The 19,342-nt window shown below is 31.9% G+C and overlaps 4 protein-coding genes and 1 pseudogene across 7 annotated transcripts in view; 4 read left to right on the top strand and 1 right to left on the bottom strand.

Annotated features, from left to right (window-relative positions):
- The window catches only part of LOC100791280 (vesicle-associated protein 1-2), a 3,430-nt gene extending 1,944 nt beyond the window's left edge, over positions 1 to 1,486 (top strand). Inside the window, exons 7-8 of the mRNA XM_003538733.5 lie at positions 588 to 665; positions 1,044 to 1,486. Of these exons, the coding sequence (XP_003538781.1) occupies positions 588 to 665; positions 1,044 to 1,154 (189 nt within the window). The 3' untranslated portion in view covers positions 1,155 to 1,486. The remainder of the gene's footprint in view (positions 1 to 587; positions 666 to 1,043) is intronic.
- A 110-nt stretch (positions 1,487 to 1,596) lies between these two features.
- Positions 1,597 to 2,127, bottom strand: LOC100526892 (uncharacterized). The gene has a single exon (NM_001364663.1). The coding sequence runs from the start codon at positions 2,117 to 2,119 to the stop codon at positions 1,934 to 1,936; it is 186 nt and encodes a 61-aa protein (NP_001351592.1). The 5' UTR covers positions 2,120 to 2,127; the 3' UTR covers positions 1,597 to 1,933.
- Positions 2,128 to 3,281: 1,154 nt separating this feature from the next.
- Positions 3,282 to 6,608, top strand: LOC100781703 (autophagy-related protein 8f). Of its 3 annotated transcripts, none has more exons than XM_003538716.5 (6): positions 3,282 to 3,405; positions 3,861 to 3,902; positions 3,996 to 4,051; positions 5,375 to 5,427; positions 6,127 to 6,245; positions 6,346 to 6,608. In XM_003538716.5, exons 2-6 carry the CDS (start codon positions 3,866 to 3,868, stop codon positions 6,450 to 6,452), a joined length of 372 nt encoding a protein of 123 aa, XP_003538764.1. In that variant the 5' UTR covers positions 3,282 to 3,405; positions 3,861 to 3,865; the 3' UTR covers positions 6,453 to 6,608. The 3 variants fall into 3 exon arrangements, with proteins under 3 accessions (XP_003538764.1, XP_014619280.1, XP_006590562.1); XM_014763794.3 differs by lacking the exon at positions 3,282 to 3,405 and adding an exon at positions 3,414 to 3,578; XM_006590499.4 differs by lacking the exon at positions 3,282 to 3,405 and adding an exon at positions 3,425 to 3,546.
- A 2,217-nt stretch (positions 6,609 to 8,825) lies between these two features.
- On the top strand, positions 8,826 to 11,063 carry LOC100806817 (uncharacterized). 2 transcript variants are annotated; one of them, XM_041006573.1, is made up of 4 exons: positions 8,826 to 9,130; positions 9,288 to 9,465; positions 10,062 to 10,174; positions 10,756 to 11,063. In XM_041006573.1, the coding sequence occupies exons 1-4, from the start codon at positions 9,014 to 9,016 to the stop codon at positions 10,909 to 10,911; spliced, it is 564 nt and encodes a 187-aa protein (XP_040862507.1). In that variant the 5' UTR covers positions 8,826 to 9,013; the 3' UTR covers positions 10,912 to 11,063. The 2 variants fall into 2 exon arrangements, with proteins under 2 accessions (XP_040862507.1, XP_003538729.1); XM_003538681.5 differs by having other exon boundaries at positions 8,872 to 9,130; positions 10,092 to 10,174.
- Positions 11,064 to 17,093: 6,030 nt separating this feature from the next.
- Positions 17,094 to 18,459, top strand: LOC102660394 (L-lactate dehydrogenase A-like; annotated as a pseudogene).
- Positions 18,460 to 19,342: the final 883 nt, after the last annotated feature.

The raw sequence follows: 19,342 nt of genomic DNA, 5'->3' as shown, positions 1-19,342 counted from the left end.
ATTTGAAGTTTTACCACAACCGGCCTGTTTGGTATAACCGTGATCCTGACTCATTAACTATTGGATCACCTTCAAACTTGAACTGTGTGTTTAGTGGCAATCGCCTTCATGTTTTGACCATTGGAATTCTCTATTCACCCAGTAGACGGATTAAGCAACGAGACAGGTCGCTCCTACAATTCCTCCCTCAGAGGGTCATTTGCTTATCGAGCATACCAACATTTAAGTTCGGAATAATGCAGATTATTTTGGACTTAAAAGTGGATGTACTTTGTGTGATTTCAGAGTCACTTCATATAACTTTAGGATTTGTGCAACTTTTGAAGGTTGTTATTACTTCAGACTCTAAAGAACAATATTAAATGATTTTAATAAAAAAATTCCTTTAGTTCTAATAATGTTAATCTAAGGTATAGGTTCATACTTTCAAGTACCCACATGTCATGTTGTATGACTTATCAATCTCGAATTAACAGTACAAGAGAAATGATTCTCTTTTTATAGGAGGCTGTAATGTTTTTAACGTATAACTACTTCAAGTTTTTTCTGTAGCAACTTTATTTTGATTATAGTCATTTTTTTTGCAGGGAAAAGCTCTTATCTCAAGGCTAGTTGAAGAAAAGAATAATGCAATTCAACAAAATAACAAGCTTTGTCAGGAATTGGTGAGGGTTTACAAAATATATACCCGATAACTTTTATCTCCCCATCTGACTGACCTGTATTTCTCTTCCTTTTCTTAATTGGAGAGGGAAAATGATAATTAAATATGATATATGAACTCCTTTTACTAAAACTAAAGGAAAACACTAAAAATTATTGGAAAATAATAGTCATAAATTTTATGAAGGATTGGCCACTAGTTCATAACTGGAGTTGGTGGATGCGTTGATTTTCTTTTGAAGGATTTTCTTATTTCCCATTCTTAAGATGATAAACTCTCGTATAATCTAATTGGATGAGAAAGGTTCTGTTTCTGGTTTTATTAACTCCCCTTATCCTTTTTTTTTTCTTTCTTACATTGGTGATCTTATTACTTACAGGACCTACTGAGACGGGAAAGCAACAAAAGTCGTGGGGGGGTGTCGATGGCCATTGTCATACTAATTGTTTTACTTGGCATAATTATGGGGTATCTCATGAAGAAAACCTAAGAAGTATTTTCGAGATTCGATCCTTCACCACATGTTTGATCTTAGAGTTTTCTTGCTGCTCCTAACTATTAAAGAAATGAGGATGAAAAGCAACATAGATTACTTCAACAGGTTTTGTTTTTTTTGGGGTTCGATAACAATATATATGTAGAATGGTTTCTTAAATAGCAAATTACTGTGAGTTGACTCATACTTTTGGTAGCATTCATTCTTTATTTTGTAACTCGAGGGAAATTTGTTGGTTAATATGGTTCATCCATTGACTATATGGAAATGTCAACGATACTATATAGAAATTTGTTGCATATTAAGAATATAAAATATTTTGTTTATTTTTCATGAGAATAATAATACTACTTTGTAGTTGTTAGATTTCCAAAAGGCGGATAAAAGCTAATTTTTGGGCCTAGGTCATCAGTTGCACTTGTTGGTTTGGATTGTTACTGAGGAAATAATTGCTTTTTTTTCTTCTTCTCAAAATCTTTTTAAAAGGGAGAAAAAGTGAGCTATTATTATTTATCTAAAACAAGGTAAACACAATGAGATGGAACAATATTGTTGCAAGTATTTCATTAGGAATTGGTATAATAATTGAAAATTCAAGTGATGGCGCAAATTAAAGGTGCTAATTTGTAATGAATTAAAATTAGAGAAAAAGCAATTAAAGTGTCAGAATTAATTTTCTATTAAGTAACACAGGAAAGAGAAGCAGGAGAAAAGAATAACAAAAAGAAAAATAAAGAAAGAAAGTGGTGGGAAGCTGAAGAGAGGACTAAGAATCAATGATGATGATCATCATCATCTTTGTTGTTTGCTGGCTTCCTGAAAGTGTGTTCAATTTGGTTGGCCATGGAAAGAGCGGTGGAAGCAAGCGCCTTTACGTCGGGGACTTTATAGTTTTGAGCAATATACAGTCCCAAAGCCGTGCCCATCATGAACGAAAAGCTGCTTTTAATTATCCCCATTATCACACTACAAGAGACTTTAGGATCTAAACAAACACAAAATTAACAAAGTACTACTTGTTTGCCTGTGGCTGACTCCACTTCTTTATTTATACTCCTTCGCTCATAAGTCAAAACCCTTTCCCCAAGCAAAATTTTCTTTTCAAACAAACTACAAACCCCTTCATCAAGCAATAGCATCTTCCTCTACCAAGTGGGACCCATATATTCGCTTCGTAAAACTTAAGTTATTATACCCTGCTTTCATTCGGCCTGTTGTTAACTGGACTTTATCTCTGGAGGGGTGGGCCGAAGCCCGATGGGAATAGCCAACCAGCAAGGATGTTCCTAAGAAGACCCCCCATTTAATGAAAATAAAAAAATCGAGTTAAAAAATTTAAATTCAAAACTAAAAAATATTAAAACTGAAAAATTATTTGAATTTAATCAAATCAAATTTACAAGTACATATACGAAGTTTTATTTCTGAAATTAATAAAAAAATAAAAAAATTGAGAGATAAGTGAATAAAAATGTAAAACTAAATAGAAATAAACTGTAAAGATTTCTGTTAAAAAAAAAACTGTAAAGATTTAATTTCTAATCGTTTGTAAAGAAAGCTTTTAGAATTTCCAATTTATTAATAACAACGTTGTCCTTTTTTTCTCCTTTTTATGAACTAATCAAAATATGCTTATAGTGTCTCAATTTTATCGTTCAATTAGCTTATCCTTAGTGCGATGATTAGGTATTGCCGTTTTTGTAAAATATTTATACATTATTATCAAATTATGTCATCACGTTATTAGAATAAGATCTCGGTATCAAATTATGTTTGATTTAAATTATTTTGCAAAAAAAATTGGTTTATTTTATAATTTTTTTAAAAAAAATTAGATACATATGGTCGTTTTTGAAAAAAAAAAATATAGATTGATAACTGAGCTTATTAGTTACAAAATATAAATGGAAATTATTTAATATTAACATAATTTAATTATCATATATTATTAATCAATAGGAAATAATTTTAAAGACAATTTTTCTTTGTATAAGATGATTAGAAAATAATATATTAGTATGTTATAAATTTCTAATTAAATCCATGGTATAAATCTTTTTTAATCCATATCTACGTGTTTTGTATTTGGAACCTTAAAAAGTTGATCGAAGTTATTATATAAATAGTTGTTAAAGGCACCGGTTTGTTATTTTGTTATCTTGAAGTAATCCACTCACGGGTTTCTTAGAGTTGTGATCAACTACGTTACTTCTCTCTTGGTTTTCTTGATCTCCACCTTCACCAGGTTAACTTCTTTTCGATCATTAACTTCGTCAAAATCAAACTTTGATGTTCTTCCTTTCCTTAATTACTATTATCTGCGAATTTTTTTCTTTTCCTCTTTTCTGAATTCCGTTTCTCTGAAAAGAAGTTTATCATAAACACGGTAGGTAGGAGATGATCATCGCACTTATTAGGGTAACCTTTTTCACTTTACATATGAGATTTTGTTTTCCGATGGTTTTCCCCCCATCTGCTTCTTGTTTATGTCAAATTATTTGCTGGCTTCGTGTTGCTCAAGTTTAGGTTTTGTCGTTTTATGATGTCTCTTCCTTTGTTCTATGTATTAGTATTTTTTAGATAAAATGATTGATTATCTGTTTTTGATTTTTTGAGTGATTGGCGAATTATCTTTTCTTTGTCAGACTATGGATATTTTATTTTTCTTTTTAATTGAATTTTTTTTAATTATACTTTCAGTTGGAATGGCAAGGAGCTACTTCAAGCAAGAACATGATCTTGGTATATACGTTTTGCCTTTTACCCCCATATCCAATTACTTGGAACTTTTGTTTTGTGAGCTAAATATTATACAAATAATCATTATGTCTGCAGAGAAGAGAAGAGCTGAGGCTGCTAGGATTAGGGAGAAATACCCTGACAGGATTCCGGTGAGAACTTGCAATTGTTTTTTTCCGTTGCAATAGTGATGCAATTTGTGGCGATGGGTGAAGTATAAATTTATGGCTGAAGTGGAGATATAAGGTTGGTTGGGTAGTTAAGAAGGAAGGGAAGGAGGGAAAGGTCGCAGTTCGTTCCCTCCTGCTAACAAAAAACTAATAATTAACATTTTTCAATAAATAAAAAATTTATGGCAGAACCAGACTTGTTCTTTTATCTGTTTTTTCTGGTTGAGGAACCTATGTTTTTCAATTTGTCTGTTTTTTATTTTTTATTTTTTTGGGGGGGTGGGGGGGTGAAAGCTTTTTTGTTATCAAATGTATTCTCTGTTTGAATTATTTCTTTTTTTCTACTGTCTCCTTCATGTCATGGTGTGGCTACGTAATATATAACTGACTTACACTTGACTTTTGTTTAAATTTTTTACAGGAAAGGTGGTCCTTGATCTTTGTTAACAGTTTTTGTTGAAACAGAAATTTCTTTAACAATGATCAATGCATTTGGATACCTTCTACTTTGGTTTTTAGATTTTAGCTGTGTTCACTGCATTCTGTTTGATGAAAGTCATTTAATTAGGCATTTTTCTGTTCTTTTAGTGGTTTTCTCATCATAAGTGTGTGCTGTTCCTGTTAGTGTCATTATACCCCTTACCTTGTTTTAGTTTGTTTCTAGGTGTTATTCCTACCTTTCCCTTGGTGGAGTATAATATCTCTGTAAACATAGTTATGTTCCTCATGAGAATGGTCTGTAATTCTGTTGCATGCAAAATTGTATTGTGCTTTCTTTTTTTTTTAAGAAAAACCGATTTGGATTGCTATTGTGTACAAGTGACTAATTGAAAATATTCTATCTTGGAGGTTAACTGACTGATTATACAGTCCACTGAATTATACTAAGAATTCAAACTTAAGAAAGATTATTGGATGACTTTTACTTTTGAGCTATACATTTGTGAACTTTCTCAGAGGGTGGATCCTGTGTAGTATGTTCCTATTATGTATTTATGTTTGCTGCTTTGTACTAGTTATCAAGTTATGATGATACAATACCTAGGAGTCTGTGTTGTCTTATTTCATTTTACTCTGATGTTAATAGCATAGTCATATCTTGGTTCAATTTAATTAGACAGTAATATTCTTATTTAGAGATAGATCAATTTTAATTTTATAGGTAGAAACATGCTATATTTTATCAGTCAAGGCATGGTGTTTTAACTTGTGCATTTTGCCTACCTCAACTATGATACTCAGAAATGCATGTCACTGATAAATCTCTAAGTTTGTGCTAAATTATTTCTATGGATATGCCTGAAGGTAATTGTGGAGAAGGCTGAAAGAAGTGACATCCCAAGTATTGACAAGAAGAAGTAAGATGTTACCTATATCTTCCTTCTAATGTGGAAAATACCATATTAATTAGGCAAATGCTAATTGGTGCCCTAAAGACTTTCTATTTAGTGATTTCTTAATCAATATCCTTATGGCATTGGTTAGTAAGACCCTATTTGTATTCCATTCCAATGGATGCAATTCAAAATTAAGCTTACACAAATAAATAAGTTTTTATTGTTGTATTAATGAATGTGTATATCATGCCCAGTTGAGGTATATTCCATTTGGTTGTATCAAGCAATAGATATTGAAATATTTAATTATGTTCTTATGTTTGTTTAACTATTCTAAATTATGGCATAAATGTTATACACGGTCATAAGGTCATATTGCCAGATTGATCAAAATCACCGTTTATGGATTTATCGATGGTGTACTGAATTGATTTAAATGATTTACAAATTTGGCATGATTGACTATTAGCAATGCTGCAATAGTTAAGAGAATTGCTGATTTCAGTATTAGTAAAAGGATCTGAATTTTATCTTGGTTTTTTTGTTTCTGAAAGCTTGGTTATTATGGCTGTGTATTTGCTATTCTTAGTTAGTAAAGACTAGATTTTAAGGTGTAATATACATCATTGACAATTGTCTTATGCCAGTTGACGTATTATATGGTTGGCAGCCGTATATACTACTGTCTTATGCTATGAAACTGAATGACCTACATTGCAGGTACCTTGTCCCTGCTGACTTGACTGTAGGACAGTTTGTCTATGTGATCCGCAAAAGGATTAAATTAAGTGCAGAAAAGGCAATCTTTATATTTGTGGACAACGTCCTTCCTCCTACAGGTATCATGCTCGTTCACTCTTTTGCAGTATATGATTCTCTAGATTTGTAGTGTAGAATAGCCTTATCTTATCACCTGACTTGATAATTCATTTTTTTCAGGAGCAATTATGTCTGCCATATATGATGAGAAGAAGGACGAGGATGGGTTTCTCTATGTTACATACAGTGGCGAGAACACCTTTGGGGATCTGATTTCCATTCAGTAGCCATTATAAATTCACACCGTTTGACCTTGTGGTCTCATTGGTCTGTCTGATAAATTTGTTATAGTACTCATGTCAAGAACCTTACTCTCGATGTTTTGTACAGTTGTATATAAATTCCGTGAACTTGATCAATATTAAAAGTTCTCTCATTCAGTCTTTCTTGGTTTTAATTGTGCATACCTTGGAATGTTCATTTTGATTGTTCATTGATATATAAATTCTCGATGTTTTGTACAGTTGTATATAAATTCCGTGAACTTGATCAATATTAAAAGTTCTCTCATTCAGTCTTCCGTGAACTCTCGATGTTTTGTACAGTTGTATATAAATTCCGTGAACTTGATCAATATTAAAAGTTCTCTCATTCAGTCTTTCTTGGTTTTAATTGTGCATACCTTGGAATGTTCATTTTGATTGTTCATTGATATATACTATGATTTAATAGTATAAGAATATGATTTAGTATCTCCTTTTATTCAAGAGGGTCTTCTTCTTATGGTCACATGTTTCCCCTTCGATCTGAATCAATGGTTAATGGGAATAATAGGCTAGAAGCGGGGAATTGAGAAGGTATATGGCAGAATGGGGTCTCATTTGTGATGATGTGCTTTATCTTTCAGTAAAGCACAACAAGAAAAAGGAAAACAATGATAATTTTACTGCTTACGTTATTACTAGTACATATTGATCCCATTACATTTACTAGTTACAACTACAATCATATTTAATTTGCATACAAGGACAAGCATGGATGTAGGTGACAGTAGAATCTGAAGGATGTGCGATTGTCATGTTACATAGAACCTAGAATTAGATATCTGCCCCTTTGGGAAGCAATGCTGATGGCAGATGGTGTACGTTCCATGTGGCATGCTCCTTGGCTGCTGGGAAGACTGTTGAAGGAGACGGTTTAGCCATGCTCCGTTGTCCCTAAAACTTATCGTCCCCATTTCCCACTCCCCTGTAGGTCCCATGTGTTGCAATTCTCATATGGCATTCGAGCTTATTCAGCTATGAAATAATGCACAACAGAATTAGAACTAGGAAAAAAGAGAGGCTGGTAGGCTTAAATAAAATGTTTTCAATTCTTACTTTTAATTTTTTATTAATAATCATAAAAAGAAATGCTAACTACACTCTTAGCCATCCTCTCATTTAATAATTCTCTTTTTTGATTTAACCTTGAGATCCACCAAAATTATCAATTGTCAATAAATTTTAAACAATCACAAAGATGATGTTATAAAATGTGTTAGAGAGAACGTTACTAACATTTCTCATAAAAATGCTATTTTGTTTTCATTAAAGCTCTTATTTTTATAAATGAGTACATAAATTATGAAAATGATGTTATCTTTTATTATTTCTCAAATAATATTTTGAAATAAAATAATTATTATAGTTATTGATAGAATTTAATTTTTTTTTCTTAAATCATAGGTGCCCTGGAGAGTCCAAGTTTTCTATTGACAGCTGAAATGAATAAAATTCAATTAGGAGAAAATTTGTTTTTAGTCTTTATGTTTTTGGATTTTTAGTCAAATGTGGTCATAGTCCTTATACTTTTCATATCAATGAATTCAATCTCCAAATTTTAAAAACTGTGTGAATTTAGTCTCTCTTCTCTGGGATAATCAACACATTTTTTAAAATTATGAGAGGCTAAATCCATGTATTTAGGTAAGTTTGAGAACCTCATTTATTAATATGGAAGTACAGAAATCTTAAACACACTTGACTGGAAGTATAAGGTCTAAACACATTTTTCTCTTCAATTAACTATAGTCACAGATCGCAACTTTGATGTTTTACTTTTTTTTTTCTCTCCATTACTTTATCACGATAAAGCATTTCATCCTAGTCTAAAAGTAAGATCTTGCAATCTATTTGGTCACAGTCATGATGCAGCTCGAACAAACGGAAACTACTTGATCTCACTTTCATTTGGCCAACCTCGTTTTGTTTTGTCTTAGGCAGTTCGGTGATCGCATCTTTTTTTATGCAAAGAGAAAATCACCAAAACTGACAAGCCTAATATCCAACATCTATCACCCATATCCCATCTTTCGCGGAAAAGCCTTGTCCAACAAATCCCAGCCTTAAGAAGCAAGTAATTAATGCATTCATGCAATTGCAGTTTTGGGAAACATATATACTAGTTTCTTCAACATAAATATGTGCAATGTCGTTACTCGTTAACCTCTGTAGCTTAATTATTTTGATGACAATCTTAATTCACTAGCCAATAGCTAATAGTTGGGTTAAAATATAATAAGACCCTATGTGGTAGGGATGGCGGATGAGTGATTAAAAATGATCGCAGAAAAGGGGTAAGGGGACAAATGTGGACCCTTGATATCTTAATTTTCGTTTTCAAGGTTCATCTCCCAAACACATGCATGTTCTCTTAAAGAACGTTCTCCATCCCATACAAAACCTGCATTTAATGCACCTGCTATTCTACCATTACATATTCGTGAAAACCTGACCCTCATACAAGCCTCACTCTTTCTCTGTCTGTAACTTGGAAGTTGGAACCACCAAACTCAACTCATCTCAGCATGAATTCTCTTTCTCTTTCTCTTGCTATGCTTCTTCTCCTCCTCTGTGTTTCTGTGCATGCATGCTCCGCCCGTTCTCTTTATCCTAGTCTTACTAAAAAAGACACCCCACATAAGGTTGGCTTCCAAATACCAACAATTCGATCCACTTTTGATCACTTCCGCATTACACTTCTTTAGTTATCCTCCGTACGGGACAAAAGTACTATATTAATTGGGAATGAAGAATTTCAAATTATTATTTATGGAGACTAAGATTTGTGATTATCTACAGGAATTAGACAAGCTCAAATTATTGGAGGCATTAACTGCATCCAGTACTGTGAAGAATTACAAACTAGAGGAGAATCAACCGCAGCAACAGAAAGTCGCAAATAATGAAATAAACACTTATGAGAGTTGTAGCGGTGCATCATCTACTTTGAAGGAAACGATAGTAGAGGCAGCTTCAGGTGCTTAATTCTCTTGAAATCTTTTCTCCCTTTTTTAGTTAGCACGAGCAATCAAGATAGCTCAGGCAATAGAGAAATAAACTTCACGGATGGTTGAGAACTGTAAAGTTACTTGTCGATCTATTTCCATCACTTAAAGGAATTAGAAACATTATAATGAACTAGTACCTTATATGTGTGTTGGAAAAAAAATTTAACTCACGGGAGATGAATGCATATATTTTGTTCAATAATAATCTGTTTAAATATAAATTTTTGTAACTAAACCAAATTATAAAAGTAATAATTGACTTTCTAAACAATAACCACTAACATAATAATTATTATAACTGAAAGGAATCATAAAAAACAATAACTGAAAATAAAATAAACAATCCTAAACACTCTCTCAAAATATTAGGTTGTATTTGATAGATTAGGTTGTATTTGATAGGTAATTGTTGATATACATGTTCAACAATGTGAGGGTCATGTTGTATTATATATATATATATGGTGCATTAGGTTGTATGCCATTTTACACTCTCTCAAAATATTGTAGCTATATGTGATTTTTTGTTTTATGAATTTTTACAATCTTCCCACTACCACTCCAGCCTTATGCACCATAATATCTCCCTTTCTAGTAAACATAATACCAAGTGACGGTGGTGAGCATGCAACTGGGACATCTTTTCAAATGGATTCGCCATCCTTTCTTGCAACCCAGGTAATATACAAATTTCGATAATTTAGATTTGAATGATAGAATTATTTGCCCTTCTTATTGGGTTAAAGATCAGTTTATTGCTTCTTTAAAATGAATGATATATAAACAATTCCAATATAAATCTTTTTACGTAAATGTTAACTAGTAGTTATACAGTTCAAACAAGAACACATGCATCTGTACGTCAAGCATATATACAATTTCTTACGACTAGAGAAGGTATAACCCAAGTGAGAAGAGGTATTGTAACAAAGAGGATTTTTTAAAGTTTGCCCAGAAAATTTATAGTGAGAAGAGTTTTCTCAAGTTTGTTAAAAGAACTTGTAATATAATTTAAGATAATAAATAGTATTTGTTAAAATGTTTTCATGGCTGACTTTAGCTAGAAGTGTTGAGTATCGTTTATTTTTATACGTGTTGTTGTTTGTCTATCCCATATCTTTGCTCATCATTCTTGTGCGTGAAGAAGTTTGTTTCCCAACACAATTGTAAGTTGCATATAGCATATGCATGGAGTGATATAATTAATATGGTGTCATTTGATTTTGAAAGATAGAAAGTGATGAGACATATGGTTGTAGGATGAGAGGAGGCATGCCCGGTCAATGCTGGGACCTGCTGAGCACAACGATGAAGAAACAGTGGTTACAAAGACCAGTGACACCGAAGAGGACATAGTCGAGATGGATTATGCTCAACCCCATCGGAAACCACCCATTCACAATGAAAAGCCTTAATTGACTCCATGCATATATGCTTATTTAATTACAATCTTTATTTTCCAACAATGCTTGATGCCATGTAGTTTTTGCCTTTCGAAGGATGTCCGACAATGTTGAGTTATTTGCTTTCAAAACTACTATACATTATATAGTACAATTGCACGAAAGTATGATTATGATGTGTGCTGTTTTATATAAAAAACATCAACATGTATATACATTTTTCACGATGGTGTTTGGCATAAAACAAGTAATGGATATAAATATAATTAATAACAGTCAGATTCATTCATGTCCTTAATAAATAACCAATGAAATTCATTCATTATATATCTTTTCTTGTTATCAGTTTTTGTGTCATTTTCCTATTTACTTTAGTCAAAATTTGCAGGCTAAAGACACCAAGGCACATGCAATGCCTTAGTGAAATGTCAGAATACCCTGTTTTCCTTATCCATAAAAAAAATTGACTCACGTGAAAAGTGTGCAATGAATTTATGAGAAGTGGAATGCGAGACATGGATTAATATTGGAATGGAAGAGTTGCCAACTTTTAAGGCATGTATCAGTATAGTTGGTATTCCTTTTAAATGCTGGTAGTTAAAGTGTGTCCCCAATTTCGGTTTACTGTCCTAAAGTTAGTTAATTGCGCAAAAATTGTATTGTGGCTCTGTAAAGGCAATATATGAATTAATGAAGGAAGCAAAAAGACTAAAGTGTCTCATCCAAACTAGTATACTTCATTAAAAGAAAAGTTGATACCACATTTTAATCCAAAACCTTAACACTCAAATTTATGAGTCTTTTCTTCACATATATAATGGTCAATTTTTTCACTTTTATTTGATGTGAGACTTTATTTCACATTTGTACTTCAAGAATAATATAATCATACAAATTGATGCCTTCTAAACTCGAACATCCCCATCACCCCCGTTTCTGATATTCATCCGTATAGTCTATACAATACATTCCTCAGGATATGAATGAAATGAGTCTAAAACCAATATCGATATTATAAAGTTAAATTTTCAACAAATAACAACTATGAAGCCATGATCTTGGTTGTACCTCGTACATCTCTAGAAAACATAATAAGCATGTGTTACAAAAGCTCAATGTGCAAAATAAACTTTTCCAGTTGCAATAGGAGAAACTCATAATTCAAATCTTTTGAGTGAATTGGGAGAGACTAATCCCAATACACTAAAATTCATTTAAGTAACTAATTTCTCTCAACTCACCGGTCTCAATTTAAATTTTGTAAATGTAAAATGGGAACACATCCCGTCTCCATTTATCCAACGGTATTGTTGAGGCATGTAAATTCATTTACCACGGCCTAATTCTTCCAAAGAAAAAAGAAATCATATATTACTATAGCTTTTATTTGGTGAATATACATTGCTATAGCTGACAATGAACGTGTTTATAAATCTGATTGCTTGACCTGTTCTGATCCCTAGCTACAGATCAACCTTAGCTTTACCCTACAAAGGAAAAAAAGACTAGTTAGTATGACAATAGCTTCATTTAAAATTACCTAAATTCAGCCCATATATATTCAGTTAGTTTGGATAAACCTTTTAACAAAAAATTATAATAGAGAAAATGAATTAGTGAAAGAGGTAAAATAAATGAAACTTCTCGCATATATTAAGATTATACAGTGTATACTGTGTATTTCAACTTTTCCAGAATCTTGAGTTATTTTACAATTGAAAAACTAAAAACTCCTTTAAGTTAATTAGAAGCTAGTTCAATATGGACCATACTACCTACCAATCAATAAAGAAAGACAATGAAGACTTCTCTTCTAGATAAAGCATCAATCAAGCTAGCTATCTGACTGGAAAAGAGAATAAAATACGATTTGAATATTTGGCAACTAAAGAAGATATGATTAATTAATTAATTAATTAGACCTTAAGCTCTCAACCATTGTTCATATAATAAGAGAAAGTGATATGCTTAGACACGTCTCTAATTTGAGCCTTGTCCTGGGACGAAAACATAACTCGGATAACACATTCAAAGATCTTTCAAGTTTGAAGTATTTCACGCCTCCCAAACACTAGTGAAAAACATTAGATCAAGGTTGACAGATTATGGGAGTTAAGTCTATTAAGCAAGATAGAAGTATTATGGACAATAAAATTTTACATATGGGTATTTAACATAGTAAGTCAAATGCTTAAATTCTTAGTTAAATTGAAATAATAAATCATGTGTCAGTTGATTTATATGATTGATGATATAGATGTAACTTATATATTTATTATGTAATTTTATTTATTGTAAATTAATTTTAAGACAAAATCTAATATGGATGAACCATCTCTATGTATGACATATTCTAGCTCTCCAATCACTCTATAAGGCCTAAATTAGAGACGTGGACCAAGCAAACAAATGGAAGAATGATTAGACACCTTGCCGTTTCTTGGACCAAAATTTCCATGAGATCCTACCTCCTACACAGGAGACACTACAAAAGAAAAATGGACCCTGTGCCAAACAGCAGAACAGTGGCTCTAGCCTAATGAAGACGCTAGACAACTAAAACAAGTTGACTCATGTGCTTGTCCAACATCAAACAAGAAAATATATATCAGCACAAATATCTGTTAATGTCACATGTAAAACACAAACACCACATTATTACCATGGCATTGTGTTAGTATGATTTAATAAAAAATTGTAAGTACGGAGAAATTGATGGGAAAGGATTTTGTGAAAAGTCTTAAGATTTTATAGATTAAAAACGGAAAAGATGACGTGAGTTGTTATGAAAATTATAGTTTTAAAATTGGATCTATATTGAGTTCAAGTTAATTTGAAGAGCTCTCGGTTTATACCAAAGAATATTCTTTGTTGAATGAGCATAAACTTTAGGTTAAATTATTTACATGTTTCTTTATCTTTATTTTAGGTTACAATTTAATCTCTTTTTTTTTAAATTACTACATTCTCGTAAATTCTTATGTTTACTTTTACACATTGAGGATGTATTTCATCTTTTGGGTTTATGACTAAACATAATCAGATACTGGGATATTAGTACTGACACATACGTTATACATATATAAAAACTAATATAAGAATCATTTTTCTGCAAAAAAATTGGCTAATGTGTATAAAAAGATATATTACAGTGTAGATAAGTGTTCAAGCTATTTTGTTCGATATCTTTAAATTAAGTTTGGTAAAATTAAAATTTTCATTGATCGTAATCTTCTATCTCACATTAGATTTGGTTGAAATAAAAATAATAGATAAGTGAAAAATGAAAAACATATTTAATTATATATTTTAAATATTCTTTTCATTTCATGGGATTCTATAAATGCCTTCATGCTTCAACCTTGTTGTTCGCCTTTATGAAAAACGGCAACATTTCCATAAATACTAAACGCGATTGCTCACGGCTACAGCGTTTTCCTTTTGGGGGGCTACAGTTTATCTGTACAACGACAGATATTTAATTACTTCGGCCAAAAATCTTGGGCCAACCAGGCAGGTCCACCAAAATAAGTCAATGGACATTGTCACTCTAGTTTTTCCTAAGTTCACCTTAAACTTTTTTTAAAAAATCACAAAAATATTACTGATAGATGTTGTGTATCTTGAATTTTTTATTTATTGAAATACACAAAAGAAACAAAATCTTGTCTATATGTTCAACGAAACATATTTCCGTACAAATCTTGTCCACATATTCAATGGAAATAATTTTACATACTTTAAAAAATTTCTTTTAATAACAATCAAATTAATTAAGATATAAATGAATTTTTTTAATTAAAATTAAATTAACTATTATAAAAATACTCTTTATAATATTAATTGAATTAATTATGGTATATAGAAATTATATTTTTAATGGTAATTAAATCTATTACGATACAATTACCCTTTAAATTAAACTATTAATTTATTTTTCAGTTAAAAATAATTTGTATCATAATTCATTTGAATATTATTAAAATGTAACTTTTTAAATAAATTAAATAGTATATGGAGTTAATTGCATAAAGAAGACAAGTTTTCATTGTATATTTTGACTAACATAAATAAGTTTTTATTGTGTTTTCACAATATGGTGAATTCACACACACCTAGCACATTGGAAATTAAACAAGTGCTTGGTGTATGTTGACCACAACAAAAAATGTGTTTATGTGAAAGGTATTATCTTTAAAAGAAAATTGTTTTTTTTTTAAGTTAGGGGGTAAACTTAAGATAAATGGAGTGAGAATACCAATACTCTGAGTCAATCTAAATGAAATAAATCAACCTGCACATAAAAGATTGGGTTTAGCCTTGGAAAGAAGTGAGTTATTATTCACACGGCTAGTTTTGTTATTCACACTCCAAACCACTTATTATAAGATTATCACCAATAAAGGGATAATAACAAAGTAGGATCTTAAAGTCAGATAAATTGAGTTTATCCTAATACCGATAAATATTTTAAAATAAAATTAAAATAAATATTTATAAATGAGTTAATTTTTATATATAGTGTTAATATAAAATATTCTTACACCGATATATTAGGATTTGACTTAATTTTTTGTTGTGTTATACAATTCATTAATATATATAGTGTGATAATAAGGTATAATAGATTTTGTTTTTCTTTGATCAAAGACCACGAGTGTCTTTCACCTCACTATGTTAAAGACTAATCTTGTTTAACTACTGCTAATTTAAAAAAATTATGCACATGATAAGAGTTAATTGAATATGAATTCTCTTATTAAATTCATTATCCCCTCACATGACAACACAATGAGATTTTATATTATTGGATCAACTCTATGGGTTAACAAGGTATATTAGATATTTGTGAATATGAATTAAACTCTTTATTGTTATATATTAAATTAGTTATATAATTTTTATACACTCGTTTTATTTGAATTAACGAAAAACTAGTATTAATTAGTATACACACATTGGGTACTTCTTAAAACGATACGAGTTCAGTCAGAGTTTTACCTGCCATGGTTTGGAGACAAAGCAACGAACAAATATAACAAATTAAAGAAAGTTAATGATTTATAATTTAATTAAATAAAGGAGAATACACATCAAGAGTTCCACCATTTCATCGCAACTTTTTTTTGAAAAAAATGTTGCCCGTGTTTTATTTGGTTTTGGTGTTGTCCTATCACGTCTTATTCCATTTTGATAAGTAAAATCTGCGTATATATATGTTAACTGTTAAAAAAATGGTATGGCCACAGGCACGTGCACGCTAAAATTGGAAAATAACATAGGAAAAGCATATCAAAAGAAGCTCATCTCAGCGCACACACAGTTCCTGTAAGGCGGAGGGAACTATTGATGGAAAAAACAAGAGAAATATTAGACTGAGTGGTTCAAGGTAAGCATCGTACGTAAATCTTCTGGCACATAACATTCTTCTCCTATTCATATCGTTGAAAGTTTCAATAAATTACTAAAGTCTTTTCATTGCTCCAGTGATACGATGACTTTTTAATATGCAATTATTCATTGAGTTGAATTGAGTCAAAATTGTAAACAATGTATTTACTGTATTCAATATTATTATTTAATTTTGTACTTATCATTAAGTTATAATTATGATGTTATCACACAACAAAATTGGTACAATTTAGGGTGGCTACAAATTTTAGCCGTCGTGTTCTCCCTTGGACACCAGTTCATGAAGTATAAGAGCACGTTATTGAATGCCCACGCAAAATGACACCAGCCGACACGTTTGTTTTTTGTTTCCTCTTGTCGAATCCAGAAACCAGAGAAACTTCTTAATCCTTAACATATTTCCTTGGTGAATCCAGAACTGTAGAAACTTCAAAGGCCGTACGAGGCATTCTCCATTTCTCCTCCCCAATCAACATAAGGTGCATGCAATGGAACCACACAAAGTTTTGGAATTGGATCCCGACCACCCACATCTCATTTACGAATTAATAAAGCACGGGATTGACTATTGAAAAGCATTACCTTGTAACTTGTTTCCCCAAAACCATTTACGTTAGTCGCAACTCGCAAGTTTTACGTTCTCATGGCCTTTTCAACTTAGTATAAATATGCTAACTTGTTAGCTCTTATAATAACCACAACAAATAATCCTATCTTATAAGTTAATTATAATCAATCTTGATATCTATTTTTGTTAGAAGCAATCAAAACGTACAATGGCAATGCACAAGAGGAGTTCAGGTTCAGCATTGGGCCCAGGAGGCTTGGACCTAACTCAAGCCTTGTTCAAGTCCATCATGAACGCTGCACCTTCTTCTCCCACCAAGGACCACAACAAAATCTCCGTTGTTGGGGCAGGCAACGTGGGAATGGCCATAGCCCAAACCATCTCACTCAGGATCTCACCGACGACGATGAGATTCCTGACAAACACCACGGTGAGATGCTGGACCTCCAGCACGCCGCGGCCTTCCTCCCCGGCCATCTCCACACTCTTTGAGAAAATCATACCTCCTTTGGTCCGTTACTCCCCAGACACCATTCTTCTCATCGTTTCAAATCCCGTGGACGTGCTCACTTACGTGGCATGGAAGCTTTCGGGGTTCCCTTCAAACCACGTCATTGGCTATGGCACTAACTTGGACTCTTCCCGTTTTCGTTTCCTCATTGCTGATCATCTTGATGTCAACGCTCAAGATGTCCAGGTCGTTAATTATTTTTAGAGCATCTAAATTACCTTTATTATTCTTACGTTATAATTTTGTTTTCTTATATATGTATGTTGTGAATTTTGTAATTGCAGGCTTTTATAGTGGGGGAACATGGTGACAGCTCAGTGGTCTAGTATTAGTGTTGGGGGTGTTCCGGTGCTGAGTTTTTTTGGAGAAGCAACAAATTGCGTATGAGAAGGAAATGTTGGAGAACATGCACAATGGCTAACTTGGCACGAACCCCCACCCTGTCTCGGTTCTTGCAAAGGGTTTTTATGGCATTGATGGTGGGGAAGTGTTCCTTAGCTTGCCTGCACAACTCGGAAGAGGAGGGGTTTTGGGTATAACCAATGTGCACTTGACTGAAGAAGAGACACAGAGGCTTAGGGACTCAGCTAAGACAATCCTCCGAGTGCAGAATCAGTTGGTTATTTGATTTTTTTTTTTTCAGCCACCCTCTGATAATATTAATGTTATGGTTCTTTATTATCCTTTTTCTTTTTTTTTTTTCCCAAGATATTGTTGGTCATCTATGTGTGCACGTACTGACAAGTTTCTTTTTTATTCTTGTTATAATAAAGAGAGATGCATTTGCTTTTTTTTTTTTTTTTTTACAGAAGAGAGATGCATTTGCTATTTAATTACTATAAAATTACAGTCAAGCAAGTTGCTATTTTTCTATAATTTAAATTGAATTAACCAAAATTTATTGATTTGTAGTATAATAGTCCAATTATGAATTTATTTTTAAATCTAAATAAAATAGTTAAATATATTTTTTAAACATTATTTTGAATAGAAAAAGATGAAACTACTTAGCAAAATAGGAAAAAAGATGATTTAAGTAATTTGATTTTTAAAAAAAAGATGAACCTACTTAGCAAAATAGGGAAGTGGATATAGCAATAGTGTTAGAGATTGCATCTTATCTATCTAGATGGGCCAAAGCCCAATTATTGACCGGAAACACATTTCGGTAATTTCCAACTCTTTTTTTTCTTTTCCATAACAGGCCTATCCTACGTTGAAGTAACAAGGTGAGCCGAACGAACCACAGCTTAGCAGGAACAGTCCAGCTATTGTAGACACAAAGAAAAAGAAACAAAAGGCATACCCAGTTTCAACCCATCCTAAGATGTATAGTATATACTACTTATTAATTGGTTAAAATAAAAGAAGTTTAAATCAACTCTTGTTTATATTATGTTTATTGTGTGGCCGGATCATTAAGGTATGAATCTGGACTAGTTTAAACACGAACAATCCTTGCGGTAATAGGCCCAACAGGTTCAAATTCGAGCCATTAAGGTATGGATCATACTTCCTTAATTATTAGACCAACCTTAATTAATTATTACTTACATTTATAATAGCTGCAAGAGACGGTACTCATATTTGGAGCTGAGGGTGAGTGTGGACAATTGCTCCCATTGAATTTTATAATTTCATATATATAGTCTTAAAAAAAAAAATTTTATCCCCTGATGTATCTGATCCCTATTACTTAAAAAAACATTAAACATATATCTTGGCAAAAGATAATTGTGTGATATGTGAATTAGTTGATTAACTTTATTAAAATTTATAATATTTTAATATTCATGTTTTTATCTTCGTATATATATATATATATATATATATGATAATTATTATTAGATTTTTTTAAAATAATTTACGTTGGGTCTTAGGTTTGCCACTATGTTCCAGTATGCCTCTCTTTTATCGCTCCCACATGCCATTGTCAGTCCTACTCTTTCAGA

Source organism: Glycine max, chromosome 11 (genome assembly GCF_000004515.6).
Source record: "Glycine max cultivar Williams 82 chromosome 11, Glycine_max_v4.0, whole genome shotgun sequence".
Taxonomy (NCBI): Eukaryota; Viridiplantae; Streptophyta; class Magnoliopsida; order Fabales; family Fabaceae; genus Glycine; species Glycine max.
Note: the sequence above shows the minus strand (reverse complement) of the source record. Positions and strands in the feature narration are given on the sequence as shown.

Excerpts from the sequence above, each read along its gene's own strand:
- LOC100806817 (XM_041006573.1), top strand. The coding sequence starts at position 9,014 with ATGAATTCTCTTTCTCTTTCTCTTGCTATGCTTCTTCTCCTCCTCTGT. Across the intron at positions 9,131-9,287 it reads AAAAAGACACCCCACATAAG|GAATTAGACAAGCTCAAATT; the intron begins GTTGGCTTCCAA and ends GATTATCTACAG. Across the intron at positions 10,175-10,755 it reads CATCCTTTCTTGCAACCCAG|GATGAGAGGAGGCATGCCCG; the intron begins GTAATATACAAA and ends ATATGGTTGTAG.
- LOC100781703 (XM_003538716.5), top strand. The coding sequence starts at position 3,866 with ATGGCAAGGAGCTACTTCAAGCAAGAACATGATCTTG. Across the intron at positions 3,903-3,995 it reads CAAGCAAGAACATGATCTTG|AGAAGAGAAGAGCTGAGGCT; the intron begins GTATATACGTTT and ends TTATGTCTGCAG. Across the intron at positions 4,052-5,374 it reads AATACCCTGACAGGATTCCG|GTAATTGTGGAGAAGGCTGA; the intron begins GTGAGAACTTGC and ends ATATGCCTGAAG.
- LOC100526892 (NM_001364663.1), bottom strand. The coding sequence starts at position 2,119 with ATGGGGATAATTAAAAGCAGCTTTTCGTTCATGATGGGCACGGCTTTG.